This window comes from Mchenga conophoros, linkage group LG10 (genome assembly GCF_057382185.1).
Source record: "Mchenga conophoros isolate Kocher_MC1m ecotype Shallow Benthic linkage group LG10, M_conophoros_male_GT1.1, whole genome shotgun sequence".
NCBI lineage: Eukaryota > Metazoa > Chordata > Actinopteri > Cichliformes > Cichlidae > Mchenga > Mchenga conophoros.
In genome coordinates this window covers 17,621,769-17,640,895 of record NC_140535.1, presented here as the reverse complement: position 1 = coordinate 17,640,895, position 19,127 = coordinate 17,621,769, and the positions used below count along the sequence as shown (strand labels likewise).

The window sequence follows — 19,127 nt, the reverse complement described above, 5'->3', positions numbered from 1 at the left end:
CTGTTGTTTAAAAATAGTTATGTATTGTCTGGTGAAGCAGCCTATGAAGTTTGCCGGGAGTGTTTTCTCAAGAGCACTTTCAGCTGGAGATCTTACTTTTTGTAATTAGAACAACTTATAACATTTCAGTTTCCAAAGCCTGTTATACTATACATGTATTTCTAGATGTTGTTATTTTTCTGTGCATGTGAATGAAGATAAAAGATGCAATCAGACACCCACCTCGGACCTCAAATTGACTATACTCTTTGGAGCGGAGCAAAGGGTGAGCCAGGCAGAACCATGGCAGCTGTTTGCGGAGCTGAGGCAGGAGATAGTGTGTAATGAAGCCAACAACTCCAGCCAGGATGTATAAGACAACGCTAAGAGCAGGCTGCGGAGCAAGAGCAAAAAGAGAAACATTTTAATTAAGTCTATATACAAAAATGATGCGAGAGTAAGGTCATGCATACTGCTCCAACTAACTTGAAGAGCGATGAAAACTGTGCTGGCACTGATGGCAAAGGTAATCACAGCCATGAGGGGACAGATGACGAGGTCCGAATGAAGAATCTCTTTCTATAAATAGACAGATTGATTTTAAAGCTAATTAAATCATTACATAAAAATTAAACTGCAGGCTGGTGAGCAACAGTAGTTACCACAGAGTTGCGTAGCTTATCAGGAAGAGGGTCCTTGATTTCCACAGGGGGTTCTTCTGGGTTTCGGTTCTCCAGTTCTGGGAATAATTTAGACCGGACCAGTGACCTGATGTTACGGGTAAAAAGCATAAAAGAAAGAGTTACAAGAAATACCACAGAAAGATACAATCTATCATCAAAGTCTTCACAGATGATCAAGACAGCAGCAGTGTCTCTTGGCCATTAGCATCATTTTTATGTCTTGGATTGTAGCTAACTTTGTAAAACACACAAACTACACTTTAGACTTGCTATCTATTGCTATCTATCTTGCTATATAGACTTCTTTAAGTAACTGTTAATCTATTCTGGATCTAAAAAGAAGATTCAATAAAGACTCCCAAGACCATCATTGCCGATATGAAACAGGAAATACTGACCAAAGGATGGTAGGATCGCTGCTTTGGCGGCTCAGGTGGTAGGATAAGGCCAGGAGTAGCCCACAAAACGCGGAGAACAGTACTGGAACATGGGCGTCCCCCCACGGTGCCTGATGGGAAAAAAAAAAAAAAAAAAAAAAAAAAAAAAAAGGGGGGGGGGAAGAGTCAAATAGACGACTGTAATAGGAAAAACACGTTCAAACTCTTCCATGTCGTGTTCAGTAAGTTCACACCTGACACTAACATAATCACACATTAACAGCTCTTTTGGCGACTTGGCTTGCCTGAACATGTCAAGGAATAGAAACACAGCTTGCACTGTTTTGATTTCTTCTTTTAATTTCCAGCTGAATAGTCAGGGGAAGTGCATTTCTACCTTTTACCAGTTAAAAATCAAACCCACTTGTCACTGAAATAATATTGTTTTACAGTACACAGTCTTATTTCTTTATATTTTGCTTCGAAGGAGTTAGACCTGTAATTTTTAAAGTGATCTTGAGCAATAGGTATCCAGGCTTTCAAAGTTTTCTCTTTGGCCATTGGCTGCTTTTTCATTCATTCAGGCCAGTCCTTGGACAAGAATGTTCTGTTAAGCCGCTTAGCACCGACCAATGAATCATTCGACCATACTGAAAACCTTACATCGCCTCACTCTCTAGTTAGTTACTGTATTCACGTCACCTGCTCACCCACCCAGAGGGGTGACAACAATACCCCATCAGCCTTTTACAGCTGAGCGCTAACAATTACAGCAATGCTTGCCTAGGAGGTCATAATATTAAAAAAATAAAGGTGTTCATACTAAATTTTGACTATCAAGCTCATAAGAATTGTACAAACTCCGTTTTTGCCCTGCATATGATCCGTATTTCCTCATTTTTCAATAAATTGCTGCAGAAGAGAGTGGTGGCTCACACACATAATACTGTATGTCTGCATAGATGCCGAGCCGGGAAGTGACACGCAATCACAAATGATCACTTGAGACATATGTGGAGAGTAAGCAGTCTACCTGTGATCAGATCACCCATGACGCACATTAATAACAGGTGCGAACTGGGACAGTCAGTCGGTTCAACTTACATTTATGGCACCGAGGCAAAATCCATACAGCAGGGCAGCCACCAGCACACTGCGTATGAGGCTGTACAGAGATGAAAGGGGGCTGGTAGTGGCTGAGGAAAGAATACAGAGAGATCAGACACAATTAGGCTGGTATGGGTGAGACACAACGACACAAACGGTAGACAACTCTCATTATTCTGTTTGGGCAGAAATACTCAAAGTATTTGTTTTTACTAGTTTCTCTGAGCAATGCACAAGCAGAATCTCTCATTTTTTAAAAATTTTTATTTGCATTGTTTACTGAAGCCAGGCCTTCCCAAGGCGGAAACAATAACCATACATCTAACTGCCTACTGTGATAGTGTGTAGTGACCATTTTAAAAAAACAAAACAAACTTTGCTGTGTTCAAATGTACCAATAAACACAAGGATGTGTTCAAATAACCACATGGTTTTTAAACTGTCCTCCTAAAAATGGTCTAACACTTTCAACTTCCAAGTATTCGATTATCCCATTCGTGTAATAATATTCTTACCAGTTCCACCAAAAATGTGCATGTCAATCTGCTCCAGCAGACACATCACAAAAGTGTTGACCTGAGGTAGCAACCCAAACAGGAAAATGACTGGGAAACACAGGGCAAACACTGTTGGATGAAAAGAGGGGAAATTGTGTTTAAAAATGGGTTACAGTTTAAAAACCCACTAATCCTCCTCCTGCATAAAGCAGTGTTACAATCAGGATATATTAAGGGCTATTTAATTAACACTGCAATAAGAAAGATAGACCTGCATGTAGCAATGCTAGCACTGTCAATCTGAACATCAACCTGATGTAAAAGAATCCATGAATAATACTAACCAATGAGCACATCCCTGACACAGAGCAGGAATTGCGCAGAGAAGATGATGATGCCATAGAGAGAGAAGGGCTGCAGACTTCCAGAGCGCCCAGATAAGTCAAAGATCCAGATCATCACACAGCATAAGCAGAAGTAGACTGGCCGACTGTACACAATGATCCAGTTATGCCCCTTTTACATAACAGACAAGGAGAGAAACAACGTTATACCATAATTTTAAGGTCAAAAGTATTTTATAAAATGTGGATTCCTAAATCTACTACTCACATGCATGGGAGAGGCTGCATCTGGCTGTACACTCTAAAACAAAGAGGCAGGGAATTTAGGCTTCATGTCTTTCACGTGTATGTTAAAAATAGGAACGACAATTGCTTGGCTCTAGCTAACCAGGTTAACTGAAAATTGTTGTGACCCTTGGACTGGATTTTGAGCACTTAGTCTTCCTACAACAATGATGTTAAAAGATTGCTTTAAAACAAGTCCAGTATCATATTACTGGACTTGTTTTAAATTGCACAATTATTGTACTCTTGACAGAGGATGCGTTGTAAGAGAAAGTCTTATAACGGTCTTACATAGGCTAAGTCTGACAACCATTTGTTTTTCCCCCTTTTTTCTTTTAAATGAACATCAAATCTCTAAGCTCTAAGTAAGATTAAATTCGACAGGATATGATTTTGCCAAATCTCCACCTGCGCGATCTGTTTAGAGATTTTCACAGGACCAAACGGGGGTTCAGAGTTTAGTTTAGACTGAGCACTTATATGTTATGACATTGTAAGAACACAAGTTTTGGTCATACAGTGACGATTATTAAGTTACTTGCTGAAGACTTTTGGTAAGAGAAACAACATAAATAAGAGGTACCTTCAGTAAGGAGTACTGGCAACTAGCAATGACCAGGCAGAACTGGAAGACCCAAATGTCCCTGAAAAAGCCTTGGAGCAGCAGCAGGAACCCCAGGAATGCCACCAGGCTGGCCAGCACCACAGCAAACACGTTCTCTCCCACACGGCGGTTCCTGGGAAAGTAAGGTGCAGCAGTACATATTTGAGAAACCTCAAAATTATATCTAAATTTTGTCTTTGACTTGTAAATAAAATGTGCTTCATGAAAAAAATTAAACCAAATGTGTATTAAGTGTTAAGTCAATATCCCACTGGACATAAGTCCTGTGACAATGAGGAGGTTCATCCATTACAAACGAAACAACCCATTAAAAAAAAAAAAAAAAAAACGAGTATCAGTATTATAGTAAAACCTTAAAGTTTCATCTAAATCAGTTTACAATGCATCCTGTATAATATCATGCCACAAGCTTCTATGTATTTGAAAGAAAAACACAGGATAACATTTTTCTGAGTTGTTGTTTAGTGAAAATATTTTAAATTGATCCTTTAAAAGAACTTCGCTTATGAATGAAAATCTTTTGCTTCAGTGTAAGAGGAAAAGCAGCCTTCAGAAATGATACAGAGTGAACAAATTTGTTGGACTTGTTAATCCATCTTCTCTATCAATTCTCAATCAAAACCATGGACCTGTTTAAAAGTGAACTCAGTTGCTTTTATAAGTTAAATATTTACTTGAACTGATAATTTGTCAAAACTAAAACAAAAACAAATGTTGTTATGTATTAATTATTTGAGGGGCAACAGAGTACATTTTGTACATTTTTCTTTGCTGTCACAGAGAAAAGTAACTAAATAAAATGTAATCCATTCTCTTTTCCAATGTTTTGTCTTACCTGTCTAATAAGGCAAGCAGAGCCAGTCGATCATATCGGACTCTCAGCCACTTTCCAGGCAGCACCCAAAAGCGATAGTACTGTTTAGGTTTGGCTTTCTCCTCAATCATCAAAGTGTTTTCTTGGGACTCTTGTAGAGACTCGTGATCCAGATCAAACTAGGTAAGAATTCAGAGATTGTGTGAATTAGGAAACAGGATCTAGAAGGACCGTCTGTGATAGTTAGCTTTGATGTGCCGACTGATGTCCTATTTGGAATAATCAATGAAGCACTGCTAACCTCGGGCATCTCCAGAGGCACCCTGCGCACCTGCATCCCCTGTAAAGCCCCTTGTCTGGGCTGTAGCATGGACAGGACTGGTGCCCCTTCTGGGACCTCAGTGGATGTGAAGCTTGAAGATTGGGACTGCCTCTCCCTTTCTCTGCAAGTGTAAAATTTCACAGCCTTGAATGTAGCTGTTAGTAATGTTTTAATGACAACAATAACTCTCGTAGTCTGTAGAAAAGAAAGACACTTGGCAATAAAAACTTTATAACTTACTGAACTGGGTCCTCATAGCCGCCTCCAGCAGGTCCAAATGTGTAGGACCTCTTTACTCCTGTTATATAACAGAGACACAGCAGAAATGAATACCCTCAACAGTGTAAAATCTGCAATCACAGACAGAGTATACAATAATGCAATCTGACAAGTGATTTTCTTTATGTAGATTCAAATACCAGTGACCATTACATTACAATTACTTTACATAATGCTTCAAAATAATAGCTCAAATAACAGACTGGTAACATTTCAAGGTAGCAAGTCCTAAGAATCGGTACTCAAGGAGAGTCCACTGTTCATGAATTCAGTCTCATATCTCCCCATTTAATAATAGGATAAACAGAATGACTGTCTAGACAAGACAAGGTACTTACCACTCTCGTCATAGAAATAGTGCACTGCCCCTTCTGATGTGTCGTCAAATGTTGAAGCCTCATGGATGCCACTGCGGGGTAGTAGAAGTGAAGAGGCAAACTGTAAGGCTGAGGGAAGTGTACGGGTGCGTGAATGAGAGGAGGTCCGAGCTCGCTGGAGGTCCTGGAGACTGCAGGAAGCAAACAAATGAATACAGCAGTTAATCTTAATCCTAAACTCAGTCCTCCTAAAGCTCACATCCTCCATGAGCTATAATTAGAATTATTTAATGAAAATACGACTTTATATAGACAAAATTTTAATCTGGGCTGTTATTCTTATGTCCATTATAATGTAAACATACTAATATGGAAGGCATGGCAGAAATATAGGGACATCTTTGCTTAGATGACAAACCTGGGAGGAGATCCCATGGTAGATGGTGGTGGTGTAGGGTTGCTCCCAGCATTGTGTCTCCTGCGTATGGCCTGGGTCCTCTTTACACTGCTGACTGATTCGTGTTTGCCCCCTTCCTCCGTGGCCATGGCTGAGGAAAGTTTATCATTTACATCACATTGTCAGTGTATATAATGCACATATCTAAGATTTAACTATAACTGCATTTTATCTTAATTCAGAACTTAGAATGTCCTTATGTTATTTATTCATTTATTAAATAAATAAGTATAAAGCTTAAGAGATAGTTAGGTTTCACACACCAGACTATTAATTAAAATTAATTTATTAGAAATTTTTCAAAGCATGACTCCATGTTAGCAGCAAGGACATGGGTTAATGAAAAGATTTTGCCTCAATGTGTTAGGGGTGATCGGTTACTGAGGTCTCAGCAGTGAGGTGGTAATCAGGGTTTAAACAATAATTTATACTCATCTTACTGATGCTTCTTATTTTTGTATTAGTAGTCTTTTCGGTCATTTTTCATTGCTAAACATTGTTTTAAATACTCCCATTTTATAAAAAAGAAAAACATCTGAACAGAATTGTAATTGAGCACAACAGTATTATTTACCAGCAGCACATATCTCACTCATGCTTTTCCAAACTGTCAAACCAAAAAAATATTTAAAATGAAGACAGTGAGTGAATAACAAAGAAATCAGATGCTTTCAGCCATCTCATTCTCCTCTCCTATGCTGCTGATGAGGATTCATTGAGAAAGAGCACAGCTGCAGCCTCAGCCAAATTGGCAATTTGCAGAGGTAAATTAAGTTAGCAGTTAGTGTTTATAGTGAAGCTTGTGTTTTAACTTCTTTATCAAATTAGCCTAACAAGCGCTTTTTGGGTGTTTAAAATATTCATATAATTTGTTAAACAGACAGTTTAATAAAACTTTATTGGGTTTTCATTCAAAGTTATTTATTCGATTAACAGTTTTGTAAACCATCTTTTAGTGCAGATGGGAACACCTCCTAAACAACTATGTCTTTGCTAAAAATAAGTTGCACGTCGACCATAAATGGCACCAAAAGATGGTAGAAAATATTTTGCATAGTTTCTTCACATTCTCATGACTCAGGTACAAAGAGGTAAAAGCTGGATGATGCCTGAATGTTTCTGGTAAACTTGCATAATAAGGAGTTCTACTAAAATAATAAAGTTTAAGCACAGCAGTCAACATTTTAATTAATATTTCCAACTTTCCCCAACACTGTGCTTTAGTTACCTTTCACTATTCCTACAGTAGGCATATGTGTGACTAGTCGACTAACTGACTAATCGTTGCTGTTGTCACTAGTTGGTACCAGACTTACTAGTGGTTTAATCTAATTATTAAACTTTTAATCAATGCCAAATGTCGCTATATTATTGGGTCCTAAATGTTGTGCACCCATTTGCCACCAAATGGCACATCATTGTTGGGAAACTAAATCTGTTAATCCAGGCCTGATCTTTCTGTTAACACTATCAGAATGAGATCATTGTTACAAGCAGTGGAAAGGAACTTTCTCCATAAGGTGGATGGGCTCTGCCTTAGTTATAGGGTAAGGAATTCAGTTATTCGGAAGGGGTTCAAAGAAGAGCAGCTACTCCTTCACATTGAAAGGGGACGGCTAAGGATGTCTGACTGACTTTAGATAAGCAGAAAAAAAATGGATGGATGATTTATTGTTTTATTTTAGATTCTAACTTTTATTGAAGTGGATGTCATGAATTTCGAACAGTGTGCATCATTCATAATGCTTGGGACTTTTAAGTCGTGATTTATTAGATGTTAATTTGTCATATTTTAGTGGAACGTGTTTGGTTTTGTATCATCTTTAACATCGGTTTATTTTAAGTGTTTTTCATCTTTGTTGTCTATCTGGAGTATAATGTGTAATATTGATAATGCATGCTGCAAGGTGCTGCACATTTAAGCGGCATGATTCATTACTGAAGAATGTGATAAATGGTTTCAAATACCTATGTTATTAATTTTTGACATTTTCCAATAAAAGTTTCTCAAATGGAACTTATTACCTGAGTGTTCCTAAGTTTCAGACTAGTCAGTTAGTCTTTTTTTTTTCTTTCCTCATTTAGTCGACTAAGAAATTAGGAAAATCCCTAGTATAACACACAGTGGAAACACCTGACATTAATACATACAGTATATAGGTAAAAGCTGCTCAGCTGTGGAAGCCCATGCCACAAAAATGCTGGTGCAAAGTTTTTGTGCTGATGGTTTTGTGCTGGGGGCTCTGGAACTCTGCAGTTATTGACTCAAAAGAGCTTTGAAGACTTTTGCGCACTATATGCAGTCAGTAAGCCAGTTCTATAACTTTACACAGTTTGAGCCTTCATTTCTGTGGTTCCTAAATGCTTCCAATTTGCAATAATACCACTTACTGATAGTGGAATATCTAGGATGGAAGCAATTTCACAAACTGGCTGGCATGCTTGAACTCAGTGAGCTCTTTAGAATGAGCCATTCTTGAAAAAATGTTTCTCAAGGCAGACTCCTTGGCTATGGGCTTGATTTTATGCAAGTCTGGCAATGGGAGTGAAAACGCCTGAATTTAAAGATTAAGAGGGATTTTTGTCCATATAGGGTATTATGTTACACAATGTTAAAATAATCTGATTAAATAGAATAACCTAAAAAATAAATTTGAATAAAATATTATTTTCTAAATGTTTTCTTTATTCTTGTTCCTGTGCACAAAACAGACACTTCAAAGCAGATTCTGTTACATCTGTAAATTTGAATGTGTTCTTTCAAACCCCAATCTCATGCTTTATTCCGTAAAGATACAGTTATACCTTTGTTTTGCCTGCTTAATTTCGAGCTTAGTTTTGTGAGGATTTTGTTAATAGTTTTGTTTTTTTTGTTTGTTTGTTTGTTTTTAAACGGGCCCAGGGTAACTTCATTTCTTTGAAGCTCAAATGCGGCATCTCACTATGGTAAGTGCCCTCTGGCATGACAAGCCACAGAAGCTCTTATCACCAAGACCATGGGGTCCAGGCATTCTTAGTGCTGTTCTTCTATGTGCCACTACTACACCATAAAGCAACTAACTCATGACTAAATTTAATAAATTCAAAAGGTCAAATAATTTTGACTAAATAAATAAATATCAGTCAGCATTTTTCCTTTTTTTTTTTTTTTTTTTAATCTATTGATGCCTTACTGACACTGTCCAGTTGCATGGGCAAAGTGTGAGTGAGATACCTCATTCAGTTTTCAAGGAACCGGGGTTAACCCCTTGATCCACGCAAAAGATCAGCCACCTCTGGCTGTCATTCCCCAAATGGCAGGGGGCGAAAAGCTAACAGCTCCTGTGCAGGGCAGCTATAGGTAGAATCCCTAATGTCAGGCATGAAGACAGCATTAGGGTGCAAAACCTCCCTATTACAGTTGAAAACTACAGACATGATGTGTAGGTAGATAGAGCATGCAACTTACAGTTACTGTTATTTTTCATTGATGCTAAAGCAAGCTGTAAAAAGACTAAGACTAACTCTAAAACTGTAGTTAAATCTCTTTGGTGCATTACCAAAGCCAACATGGCAGCCTGACATTCCAGCCAAACACGTTAGAGGAAAATGCTCTTCCCTTATCTAGCAAAACCTGAAGGAAGTCTAACACAATTCTAACACAGCACTGATAAGAAATTTTGTTCGCAGCTGCACATCTCTCAAATACACACCCTCATAAAGTCAGAATACAGAAACTGCTCTTGCACTCTGAATGGTCTCAATCAACCTCAGGGGGAGACCCAACTCATTTAAATTCAGCCTTTCAGGTGCCAGTCTCAGCTAACTGCTCTGTGACACCTGTGACACCAGGCCCCTGTGCAAAGGCAGTGTCCACCGCCGGGCTGTGGAGAAGACAAGTTAGATCCATCATGGAACAATCAAAATCAAAGACAGCCACTGCTCCCTCAACCTGCTCAGGGAAACTGTTATAGCAGTGCGCCTGGCCATGGGTGAGCTCCCCTAATGTTTTGCCCTCAATTTTTTTAGGGAAAAGAAAAGAGGAGATTGTGTTTTTTGTATGATGCAAACAAATATACGAACACCTTCAGACGTGGTGGACTATTGTGGGATTGAGTCTCCACTCCCCATAGAGTGGATTTCCTCTGTAGCTCCACTCCAGTGTTCAATGCACTGGGAACATGCGTCACACATAATGACAGGAGGTGTTCACTGCTCCACACAATCAGAGTGTGAGCCAGGCTGTGTAATGTCACACAGCAAGTGCCTCAGACAGTCTGTATACACAACTGTTGTTATACTGTCTCTCCTAATCAGGACATAACAATTTTTCAGGAGCAGCAAGAAATGCCCCAAAGCCGAAAACCTGCCGTCAGCTCCAAGTAATTTATATATGTGCGACAAAGCCTCTGGGGCTAGGTGCCATTTATGGCCCTCCACTTGAAAACAGCACCCCACCCAATCAATGAAGCATCTAGTTTTCCTCATAACCACCTAACCTAAGGGGAACTGGCGGTGAACACTTTTGGGTCTCTCCGGTAATAGAGAGGCAGAAGATATCTGGGAGAAATTCGGCTGAGATGACGTCTCACATCCAGCTGCAGGGTGGACACACAGAGCTGAAAATCCTGCATCGCCAGCAACCTCTGAAGGATAACAGATTATGCAGGGCATCAGCCCCTCCAAGTGCAAACAAGCTCTTAATGAGACCATACTTCCTTTGCAAAACAGATTGAGGTTCTGGTGAAATTTCTACACAAAATCTTAGAACAGAAAAGCCGAAAAAGAAACACTGCATTTTACAATTACCTGACAAAATACGAGCCTATGAGAGTTGCAAATACATTGCAACATAGTCTTTTCTTACTATTTGCTCTTATTGCACACTTGTCTGATAGTGACACTGTAAACTTATTGAAAATGAAAATTAAGTTGAAGGAATACACTGGAGTAGATCCAACAGGCGCTACTGAGACATAAGTAGAAGACATAACAGGACTTCTACAGTGATCTAAATATAGCAGCTCCACTTACAATGGTGCAGTGTATAATATATTCTTGAATGGGTATACAGGCATGATTTTTGATTTTTACAGAATCGTTTCCAGAGCTTTCTGATCACACCTCATGGTTACTTGGAACTAAAAAAAAAAGTAATAGAATTTCAGCTGCTCTCTTATTTCCAAAGGAATTGCCACAGCACATGGAACCCATGTTTGATTTGGCACAGACTTCATATCAGATGGAGTTCCTGACACAACCGTCACCTCTATACTGGCTTGGGTATAGTGCACAATCTGATATCAATGTGCCAATGTTGTTCTAGGATCACCGAAGCTAATGATGGGCCAGGTTCATCATTGCAAGTGACCAATCACATTGTTGTGATGTCATGGTTTTGCGACGTGGAAAGAAATTCGGACCAAACTCTAACCTTAACTCTATAATTATAACCATAACTCTATAATTATAACCGTAACCCATCCTAAACCACAACTGCCCCGTTTTGGATTTTAGTACACATTGGCAGTTTTTTCCATATGACAATATAACTTGCAATGTTGAACCTGGACCAATATTAATTATGATCACCAGGGACAACACCAACACAGGGATCATATCAGATACATCTAGTTAGATCACAGTACACTAGCTTGTGAGACCCCAAGGCTGGGTTTGTGTCTCTTCGCCATCTTAAATAAAATCTTTCACAAATAAGGTATATGTATTAATCACTACACCATGGAGTCATTACTCGTGATTAAATTAAGTACAAATTAATAGTGGTCTGTCATCAAATATATTACAGAAAAAAAATATCAGCAACAATTTGATGCCTTACAAATAGGCCTTACTATCAGCGACTCCCTATGAAGGTTAACTTTCTTAATTAGTTAGACCTCCAAACCATGATGAAAACTGTTTCAGTAGGGTAAGTTAAAACATATATTCTTGACTGAAAATTTGCAAACTCACCACCTCCAACAGCCCCCTCTTCAACCAGTTCTCCTGTTCTCCAGCCCATCTGGTTGCCAGTCCAAGAGCCTCCAAGTGAATCCAAGCGATGATGGTGAGCTCCAGCAAAGCCATCAGAGTGTATAGTCCGGGCTTCCAGATCAGACTTAGAGATGGTGAGAGTCCGAGGTGCAGGCGTGGAGGTGGAGGGCATTGCAAGCAGAGTAGAGGGCAGAGCCACTGCATTGCTCTGGCTTCCACCTGCCCCATCCATACTTAGCACTCTTGCGTGAGTCTTAGCACTAGCGGTGCTAGAAGAGCGTTGAGCAGCACGAGGATGTGAGGGGCCAGCAGTTTCGGGTAAATCCCCTTCCCTTGGAGTAGGCAGTTGAGCAGCAGGGGGAAGAGTCGATGTAATGCCAGTGTTAGCAAGGTCTGGAGAGTAGCAGGAGGTAGAGGAACTAGAGTCATCATCATCATCGTCATCATCATCTGAGCTGTATCGGCGCTGAGAGCCCAGGCTAGAACCTGCACTCATGTCACTGCCGTCGTCCTCGTCACTGGAATCCTCAAACAAACTTTCACTGTAAGCCTTAGTGCCGAGTCGATTGCGCACTGGTATGTAATCTCTGTGTTGTCTATGATTGTGGTGACGCCTGTAAGAGCCACAGTCAAAACTACTACTGCCAGCTCCAGCGCGCCTTCTTGGAGCTTTCCTTCGGCCTGGCCTGTGCCCCATGCTACCGCCGCTGGCCCGCAGCAGCTTTAAGTCTTTAGGGCGTACAACCTGCTGGGACTGCAGAGCAGGCTGCTCAGACAGTAAGAATGGGGTAGAAGATATGGGCAAAGCAGGCTCAGAACACACCAGACCCAGGGCCAGCCCTGAGGGCACTGAATTGGTCTGCCGAGGTGGGGGTAGAGGAGGAACTGGGACGTTCCTGTCCAATTCACAAACCTCTGAGTGGCCACTACTTGAAGGGGAAGAGTTCTGGAGAGGAGGGGGCTGTGCAATATCAGAAGGTACAGATGGCAGATCCTCTCCTTCAACAAGTGTCCGGTCTAGCCCCTGGCTGAGGGAGAATTCTTTGGAAGGGGAGCGTAGTAACACACTGTCTGACAGATTGTCAGTATCACTGCCATCTTGCACTGCTGAATCCTCTGTGGGCTTGTGGATGTCAGACCCTATCGCTGGTGCTGAGGCAGAAACCTGTCCATCTACAGGCCGCGACTGGCTGAATGAAGGACTTTCCAGCTGAGTTGAATCAGTTTTTTCACTGCGGTAACTGCTAACAGTGCTTAGCGTCTCACGGTCTGTGGTAGCTCCACCAGCACTGAAACAACTGTCTGTTGATCCAGCAGCTAGTGCTACTCCGCTGCGGCTGCCGGGGAGCTCAGTCCCAGGAGCAAAAGCCACAGGGTCAAGGCCTAAACCCAGCAGATTTTCACTGAGTTCTTCACTTAAACTACTCTTTATAAGAGGGCTTAGGGGAGTATCTCCCAAACTCTCAGATTCAGCAGAGGGGCCAAGGGGAGAGTAAGCCCCCAAATCATTGTCCTTGGAACTCTGATGAGACAACTGTTCTGTTAACATCTCCACTTCTTGCAAGTGTTCTTTCTCGCCTCCATCTTCTTGACTCGAGGGTGAAGGGGGGATAGACAAGGCTCCAGGTTCTTCAAATCCAGCTGACACTCCAGATACTCCTACAAGACCTTGGAACTCACCTCCAAGAGCGGCAACAATGCAGGATGAGACCCCATTCAGAGCCCCTGTACGGTAAGAAAACCAAACATTAGACTGAAATGTCTATGAAGGTTCTCAGTCATCCAGGTCATCGTAGTCAAAGGAGCTTGCAAAGAAAAGCGTCTGGACTTCTTTAAGTTACTTGAAGACGTTTCACCTCTCATCCGAGAAGCTTCTTCAGTTCTGAGGTCAAATGGTGGAGAGTCCCAGATATAAACCTAGTGGGAGTATCCCCCCACAGAGGGACAAAAGGACCCCCTAGACTGAAATGCACTTTTGCAAGCTGTAACACTGACGTTGTGAATTATGTTTCTCAAGATTCCATTTCCCCCCCCCCCCCTTTCCTAAATTTGTATGAAAATACTGATATACTTACAGCCTGACTTATACAGGAAGGATTAAACATTGTTTCCAGTATCTAATGCTCATTTCTAAACAGTGAAACATAACAGACTTACTAATGGGGTCCTGGGAACTCTGACGTAGGATCTCACGTTGAGCTGACGTGACAATCACATTATTGCTTCCTTGTTCCCGCATTAACTCTTTGATATCTGAAATAAAAGGAAATTACAAATTTAAAACATATGCTTGGATAAAAATGTCAGACTATCTATTATATACATCATGATTTAAAATAAAAATATGGTATGCAGAATTAAAACATTTAGATGCTTACCCTTAGTACCCCCTGAATCCTCCAACTGAGGCAAGAATTCCTGAAGAGTAAGAAAGAATATACACAATGCTTTAAACCACCTGATACACATGATTATGCATTACGAAACCATAAGAACATCGCTAAGTACTTAAAAAATCCCCCCTTAGCTTGGTACTGAACTAAAAAAAAATCTTGCAAACTACTATTACAGGCATACTGATCATGGAAAATACAAATTTTTTTAACCTGGCACTAAGCCACGGGAGGTTCAGACCAATTAGCATTTAATGAGGAGCTACGAGTTAGAAAGATCATAGCAACAAGTGTACTTGGGTTAAACAGTAACTTGGTTTATTCAATCATCTGCTGTCTATTTTTTTAATTTTTTGCCTGTAGCCATACCACCTGCTAGCTTTTAAAGCTTGCTACATCTTGTAGTAAGCCTTAGTGCCAAAATTCTAATAGATAGAACTGGAGAAATGTTGGAAGCCAGAAGAGATAATGTTGCATGCTAGTAAATATGGTAATCCTCACCGACACTTGGTTTAATCCAAACAGAGAGTGCTGGGAGCTGCAACGCACTGGGGGTGTTGAGTTGACTTTCCGAAACACAGTCATCTCTACACCAACATGACTATCCCTGTGAAATAGTCACATGCAGGAAGAAATTTTTTTCCCAAAGAATTCAGCAAGTCACAGCATCGCAACAGGCAAGTTTTCTTTAAGACACATCACATTACCTGTGCTGATTCCCCTCATGAGCACCTGACCCCTCTTCTCCTTCTTCTGTCCTTGGCACTTCAGCTGTTAGTGAGGCCTGCTTTTTCTCTACAATCTCCCCAAGGTCGAACATTGCATGAAGTCGGTAGTTTACCACTTTAATGGCAGTAAAAAATACAGCAACCACAGCAGAGTACACACCTGCCACCAACAAGCTTGGAGGAAGAGCCTGACAAGGAGTTGGAATTTAAAGAGAGGAATTACAAAAATGAGACCAGGCAGTCACGTCAAAGAACTAGAACCAGGAAGGAAGCTTAATTGGAAATGAGGTGTTAAATATAGCTGGATATTTCAAACTTATTATGGAATTGTTTTAAATCAGGATCTTAATTTAACCACACAAGTTCAGGCAAACACCCTTAGTTTTTATTCCCCCTATTGTTACAAGCACTAGAAGTTAAACTATAAAGTTATTATCCCATGCATATGTGCTGAATGAGTCTCTCATACAGTTTACATCATTAAAAAAATGCAGTTATGTTATTCAAAACATAGTATTTGACCCATTTTACACATGATAATCCTGGGAGATGATTAAGTCAGTTGAAGTTGCCAATGTGTAAAAAGGGCTTGGGCATGCAAGTTAGAAACGGATTATTAAACTTCTTGAGGTAAATTTGTGATTTGACCTATATAAGTGAAATTACTTGAAGCTATCATGTCATCATGGCTAACTTCTGAAAACTGATTTAAAAGGATTTGTGCATTATTTTGGTAGCTCCTATGGTGATAGGAAAATGAACTTACCATGTACAGAAGAAAGGGGAAAGCCAGGAGAAATATCCAAAGGTAGAGGTGGAAGCAGTTGGAGAATGTGCTCTGGTGGGGATCCACATACCACCCTCCAGTGAGCGAAGCCCACACGCCCTGCCGCAGTATCTGAAGAGCTTGGGAACCCATCTCCACCTTCAGGTTCAACTAAAAGTTGAAACGCTTCCCCCAAGGCTGTAGCTCAAAAAACTGTGCAGCAGTTTGAGCCACGGTATCTTGTGTCTACGATGGCATGTCCATGGGGCATGGCAGGTTGACCAAGACTGTTTCATCAAGCACAGCAATTTTGTGTCTTAGATATATGCATACACTTCAGCTGAGATAAAGAGTCCTTGCATATTCTTGTGCCAGTATAAGCTCCCTCCCTGCACCAGCGTTGCCACACTCTAGCCCAATCCTCGGTGGGTAATCAGCAGAGTGACTTTTTGACACACTGGTAACCCAATGACTGCACGAACAAGTGCTCATCTGTGAGAGAGATCACAATTAGTCAGTTTTCTTTTATGAAGCTTCACTTTAAACACTGGATTTTATGGAAAAACAATCTTGAAAATCTAATAAAAATCACCAAATAAGTTTAGTGTTGCTCTTTTTGTTTCAGGTGCAACTTATAACGTCTATTTAGTATGTTTACTTTAACATTTTACTCTTTTCTTTCATCTGTCCTTTACTTAATTACATTAAATCACAGGACACTAATTATCCTTTATTGCAACTGAAGTGACAGAATCGTTTTAGTGATCGATAAATGCAAAAGAATAACATAAGCTAGCAATGGCACGTGAAACAACGATTATAACAAACATAATTTGCCATTAGATGTCTTTCACACAAACAAAAACAGCTGTATGTGATATATGACATATCTGACATATTCGGTTTTCCGACAGCATGAACTCCCTATGTTCACGTCCAGGCCATTGTTGTGCCAGCTAGATTAAGTTTTGTGACAGGCACTAGCAAGCTAACTGGCAGCTCATCGTATATTACAAAGATTTCTGTGCATTTCTCACCTCTGGGCAGCCGCCAGTGGTTTCAGTGACCTCAGTGAATATGATAACATGACCTAAACCCGAAGATTATCTCCTCAAACTGCCTGACAGACAACATTAGGATACCTAATGCTAGTTACCGGCTAATGCTAGGCCGCATAAGCAAGCATTTCTATCTTGATGTCCCTATCGTTGACTGGGTAACTGTAACGTCACCCTAAAACAAGACAGCTTAACGCTAACCGCTAATAGGTAGGTGAAAGTCATTAGCTATTATTATCTCACGCTGGCTTGATAGATTTAATAATTGTGCTCACAGTGAGATGTTCTCCGATTTTGGATCCCAGCATAGCTCATAGTTAGCAATAGCTGTCCAGGTTGGCTTATATCCTCCTTCCGCATCCAGTTCATGCAAAATCTCAGCGCTTTCCGTCTCAGGATGCTAGCTAGGAAGGAAATCGGCTGTTAAAAAACTGTAGCTTCACTTTTTGCTGGCGTTAGCTAACTTATCGTTTTTCCCGAGAGGCCGTGCTCCTCTTTGGCATGACTGGGTGACAAACATCATGTATGGGGAGCCGTGGGCCCCTCTCATGACGAACAACAAATGCTTCTTGGTATAAACGGACCCTGTGTAAAAAAACAAAAACTAAACAAAAACAAAAAATGTTTCAACGAGCTAGCTCACTGAGTAGCTAGCTCTGCTAACAACTAGTTGACACACGCACGCAAGCACGCACGCACGGCCGCAAAGTGAGTGAGAGACCGAGAGAGATTCCCATGGCGCTGATTGGCCATGTGTACTGACGTCATGAGGAGGACTTTTTCTTCTTCTTTTATTTTAAAATATTCTTAAAATGTAATGTTAGTACAAACCAATCAACCACAAAACTACCTAAACAAATTAATAAAAATAAATAGGTCCTGAATGTTTACTTTCAGGTCCTGGCATTCATGTAGACGTTTCTTATATATGGGTTTACCAGCTAGCTCAGGTTAATGTAGGCCAAGCTAACCCCCATTTAAGCCAGCCACACTGCTAAACTGCTCCCTGCAATCCCAAAAGACCCTCACCTTGCTAATGGTTCAGTTCCAGATGCCACCTGACAATCCCAGTTGTCCATGCTTGAAGAGATGAATTGGACCTACATATAGGTAGGTACCGTAGCTAATTTTTAGATAGGTAAAAATTTTACATTTATATTTTATATTTATTCTTTATAAATAGTATAGAACTCGCATTTGTGTGCCATTCTGCAACATTAGCCAACGATCTCTTGTTTTTATGACAGTACACATAAACTCTTTACAAATAAAAAAGTTGTTCTTTTAAAGTAAAAGAACATCTCCGACCATCTTTGTCTGTAAAATTGCCTATTTATTGAGGGCATGTTAAAAAAAAGTTCTTGTGCAAATATACTATATTGCCCTAGGTATTAGCTCATATGCCTTCACACACATATGAACTTGACTGACATTCTTAATCGAAAGAGTTTAATATAATGTCCGCCCACCCTTTGCAGCTATAACTCTGCAGAAAGTTGGTGACCTCTGTGAACTATGCACCTCAGCATCTGCAGACCTCACTCTGTGACTTTAAATAGCCTACTGCTTCATGACTGAGTTGCTGTCATTCCCATTTGCTTCCAGTTTGTTATAATACCACTAATACTAACAGACTTGTGAAATATTTAGTAGCGTGAAACACCTGAAATCAATTATTTGGATGGGTGAGTGAATACTTTTGGCTATATAGTGTATATATGAGCTGGCTTCCTTAATATAAAATAACTCATTTTCTCATAAGTGGAAGAAAATGGATGGCTGGATGGTCAGCATAGTAGTGCGATGGTTAGCACTGTTGAAGGTCCTGCTTTTGAGTCCATTCTGGGGTTTTTCTGTGCGGAGCGCATGTTCTCGCGGTGTACAGTGGCTTCCTCCCACAGTCCAAAGACACAAATAGTCTGTCACTGTCTTAATCCTGGTGACCCATCCAGGATGTACCGTTCCAATCCCACTGTGATCCTGATTTGGATAAGTGGAAGAGCATGGATGCACTCATTTTCTCTCAATTTACAGAGTTATGTGCCTGAGTTAACATCACGGCTGTGGGAAGATGACACATAGCCAAGGTTAAATGTCAAGATATGAAGAGAAGCTATGAA

At 40.4% G+C, this 19,127-nt stretch overlaps 1 protein-coding gene across 2 annotated transcripts in view; it reads right to left on the bottom strand.

Moving 5' to 3' along the window:
* The window catches only part of LOC146565665 (pecanex-like protein 3), a 33,171-nt gene extending 15,438 nt beyond the window's left edge, over positions 1 to 17,733 (bottom strand). Inside the window, exons 1-21 of one of the 2 annotated variants that reach the window (XM_085288981.1) lie at positions 16,987 to 17,733; positions 15,950 to 16,441; positions 15,163 to 15,371; positions 14,957 to 15,062; positions 14,441 to 14,480; positions 14,220 to 14,315; positions 12,042 to 13,787; positions 6,048 to 6,177; positions 5,651 to 5,820; positions 5,274 to 5,331; positions 5,013 to 5,154; positions 4,733 to 4,890; positions 3,856 to 4,009; positions 3,256 to 3,288; positions 2,988 to 3,159; positions 2,662 to 2,772; positions 2,144 to 2,235; positions 1,061 to 1,170; positions 642 to 747; positions 466 to 558; positions 223 to 373 (exon numbers count right to left, since the gene is read on the bottom strand). In XM_085288981.1, the coding sequence (XP_085145107.1) occupies positions 223 to 373; positions 466 to 558; positions 642 to 747; positions 1,061 to 1,170; positions 2,144 to 2,235; positions 2,662 to 2,772; positions 2,988 to 3,159; positions 3,256 to 3,288; positions 3,856 to 4,009; positions 4,733 to 4,890; positions 5,013 to 5,154; positions 5,274 to 5,331; positions 5,651 to 5,820; positions 6,048 to 6,177; positions 12,042 to 13,787; positions 14,220 to 14,315; positions 14,441 to 14,480; positions 14,957 to 15,062; positions 15,163 to 15,371; positions 15,950 to 16,102 (4,030 nt within the window). In that variant the 5' untranslated portion in view covers positions 16,103 to 16,441; positions 16,987 to 17,733. The remainder of the gene's footprint in view (positions 1 to 222; positions 374 to 465; positions 559 to 641; positions 748 to 1,060; positions 1,171 to 2,143; positions 2,236 to 2,661; positions 2,773 to 2,987; positions 3,160 to 3,255; positions 3,289 to 3,855; positions 4,010 to 4,732; positions 4,891 to 5,012; positions 5,155 to 5,273; positions 5,332 to 5,650; positions 5,821 to 6,047; positions 6,178 to 12,041; positions 13,788 to 14,219; positions 14,316 to 14,440; positions 14,481 to 14,956; positions 15,063 to 15,162; positions 15,372 to 15,949; positions 16,442 to 16,986) is intronic. The other variant, XM_085288980.1, reaches the window with a different exon arrangement.
* Positions 17,734 to 19,127: the final 1,394 nt, after the last annotated feature.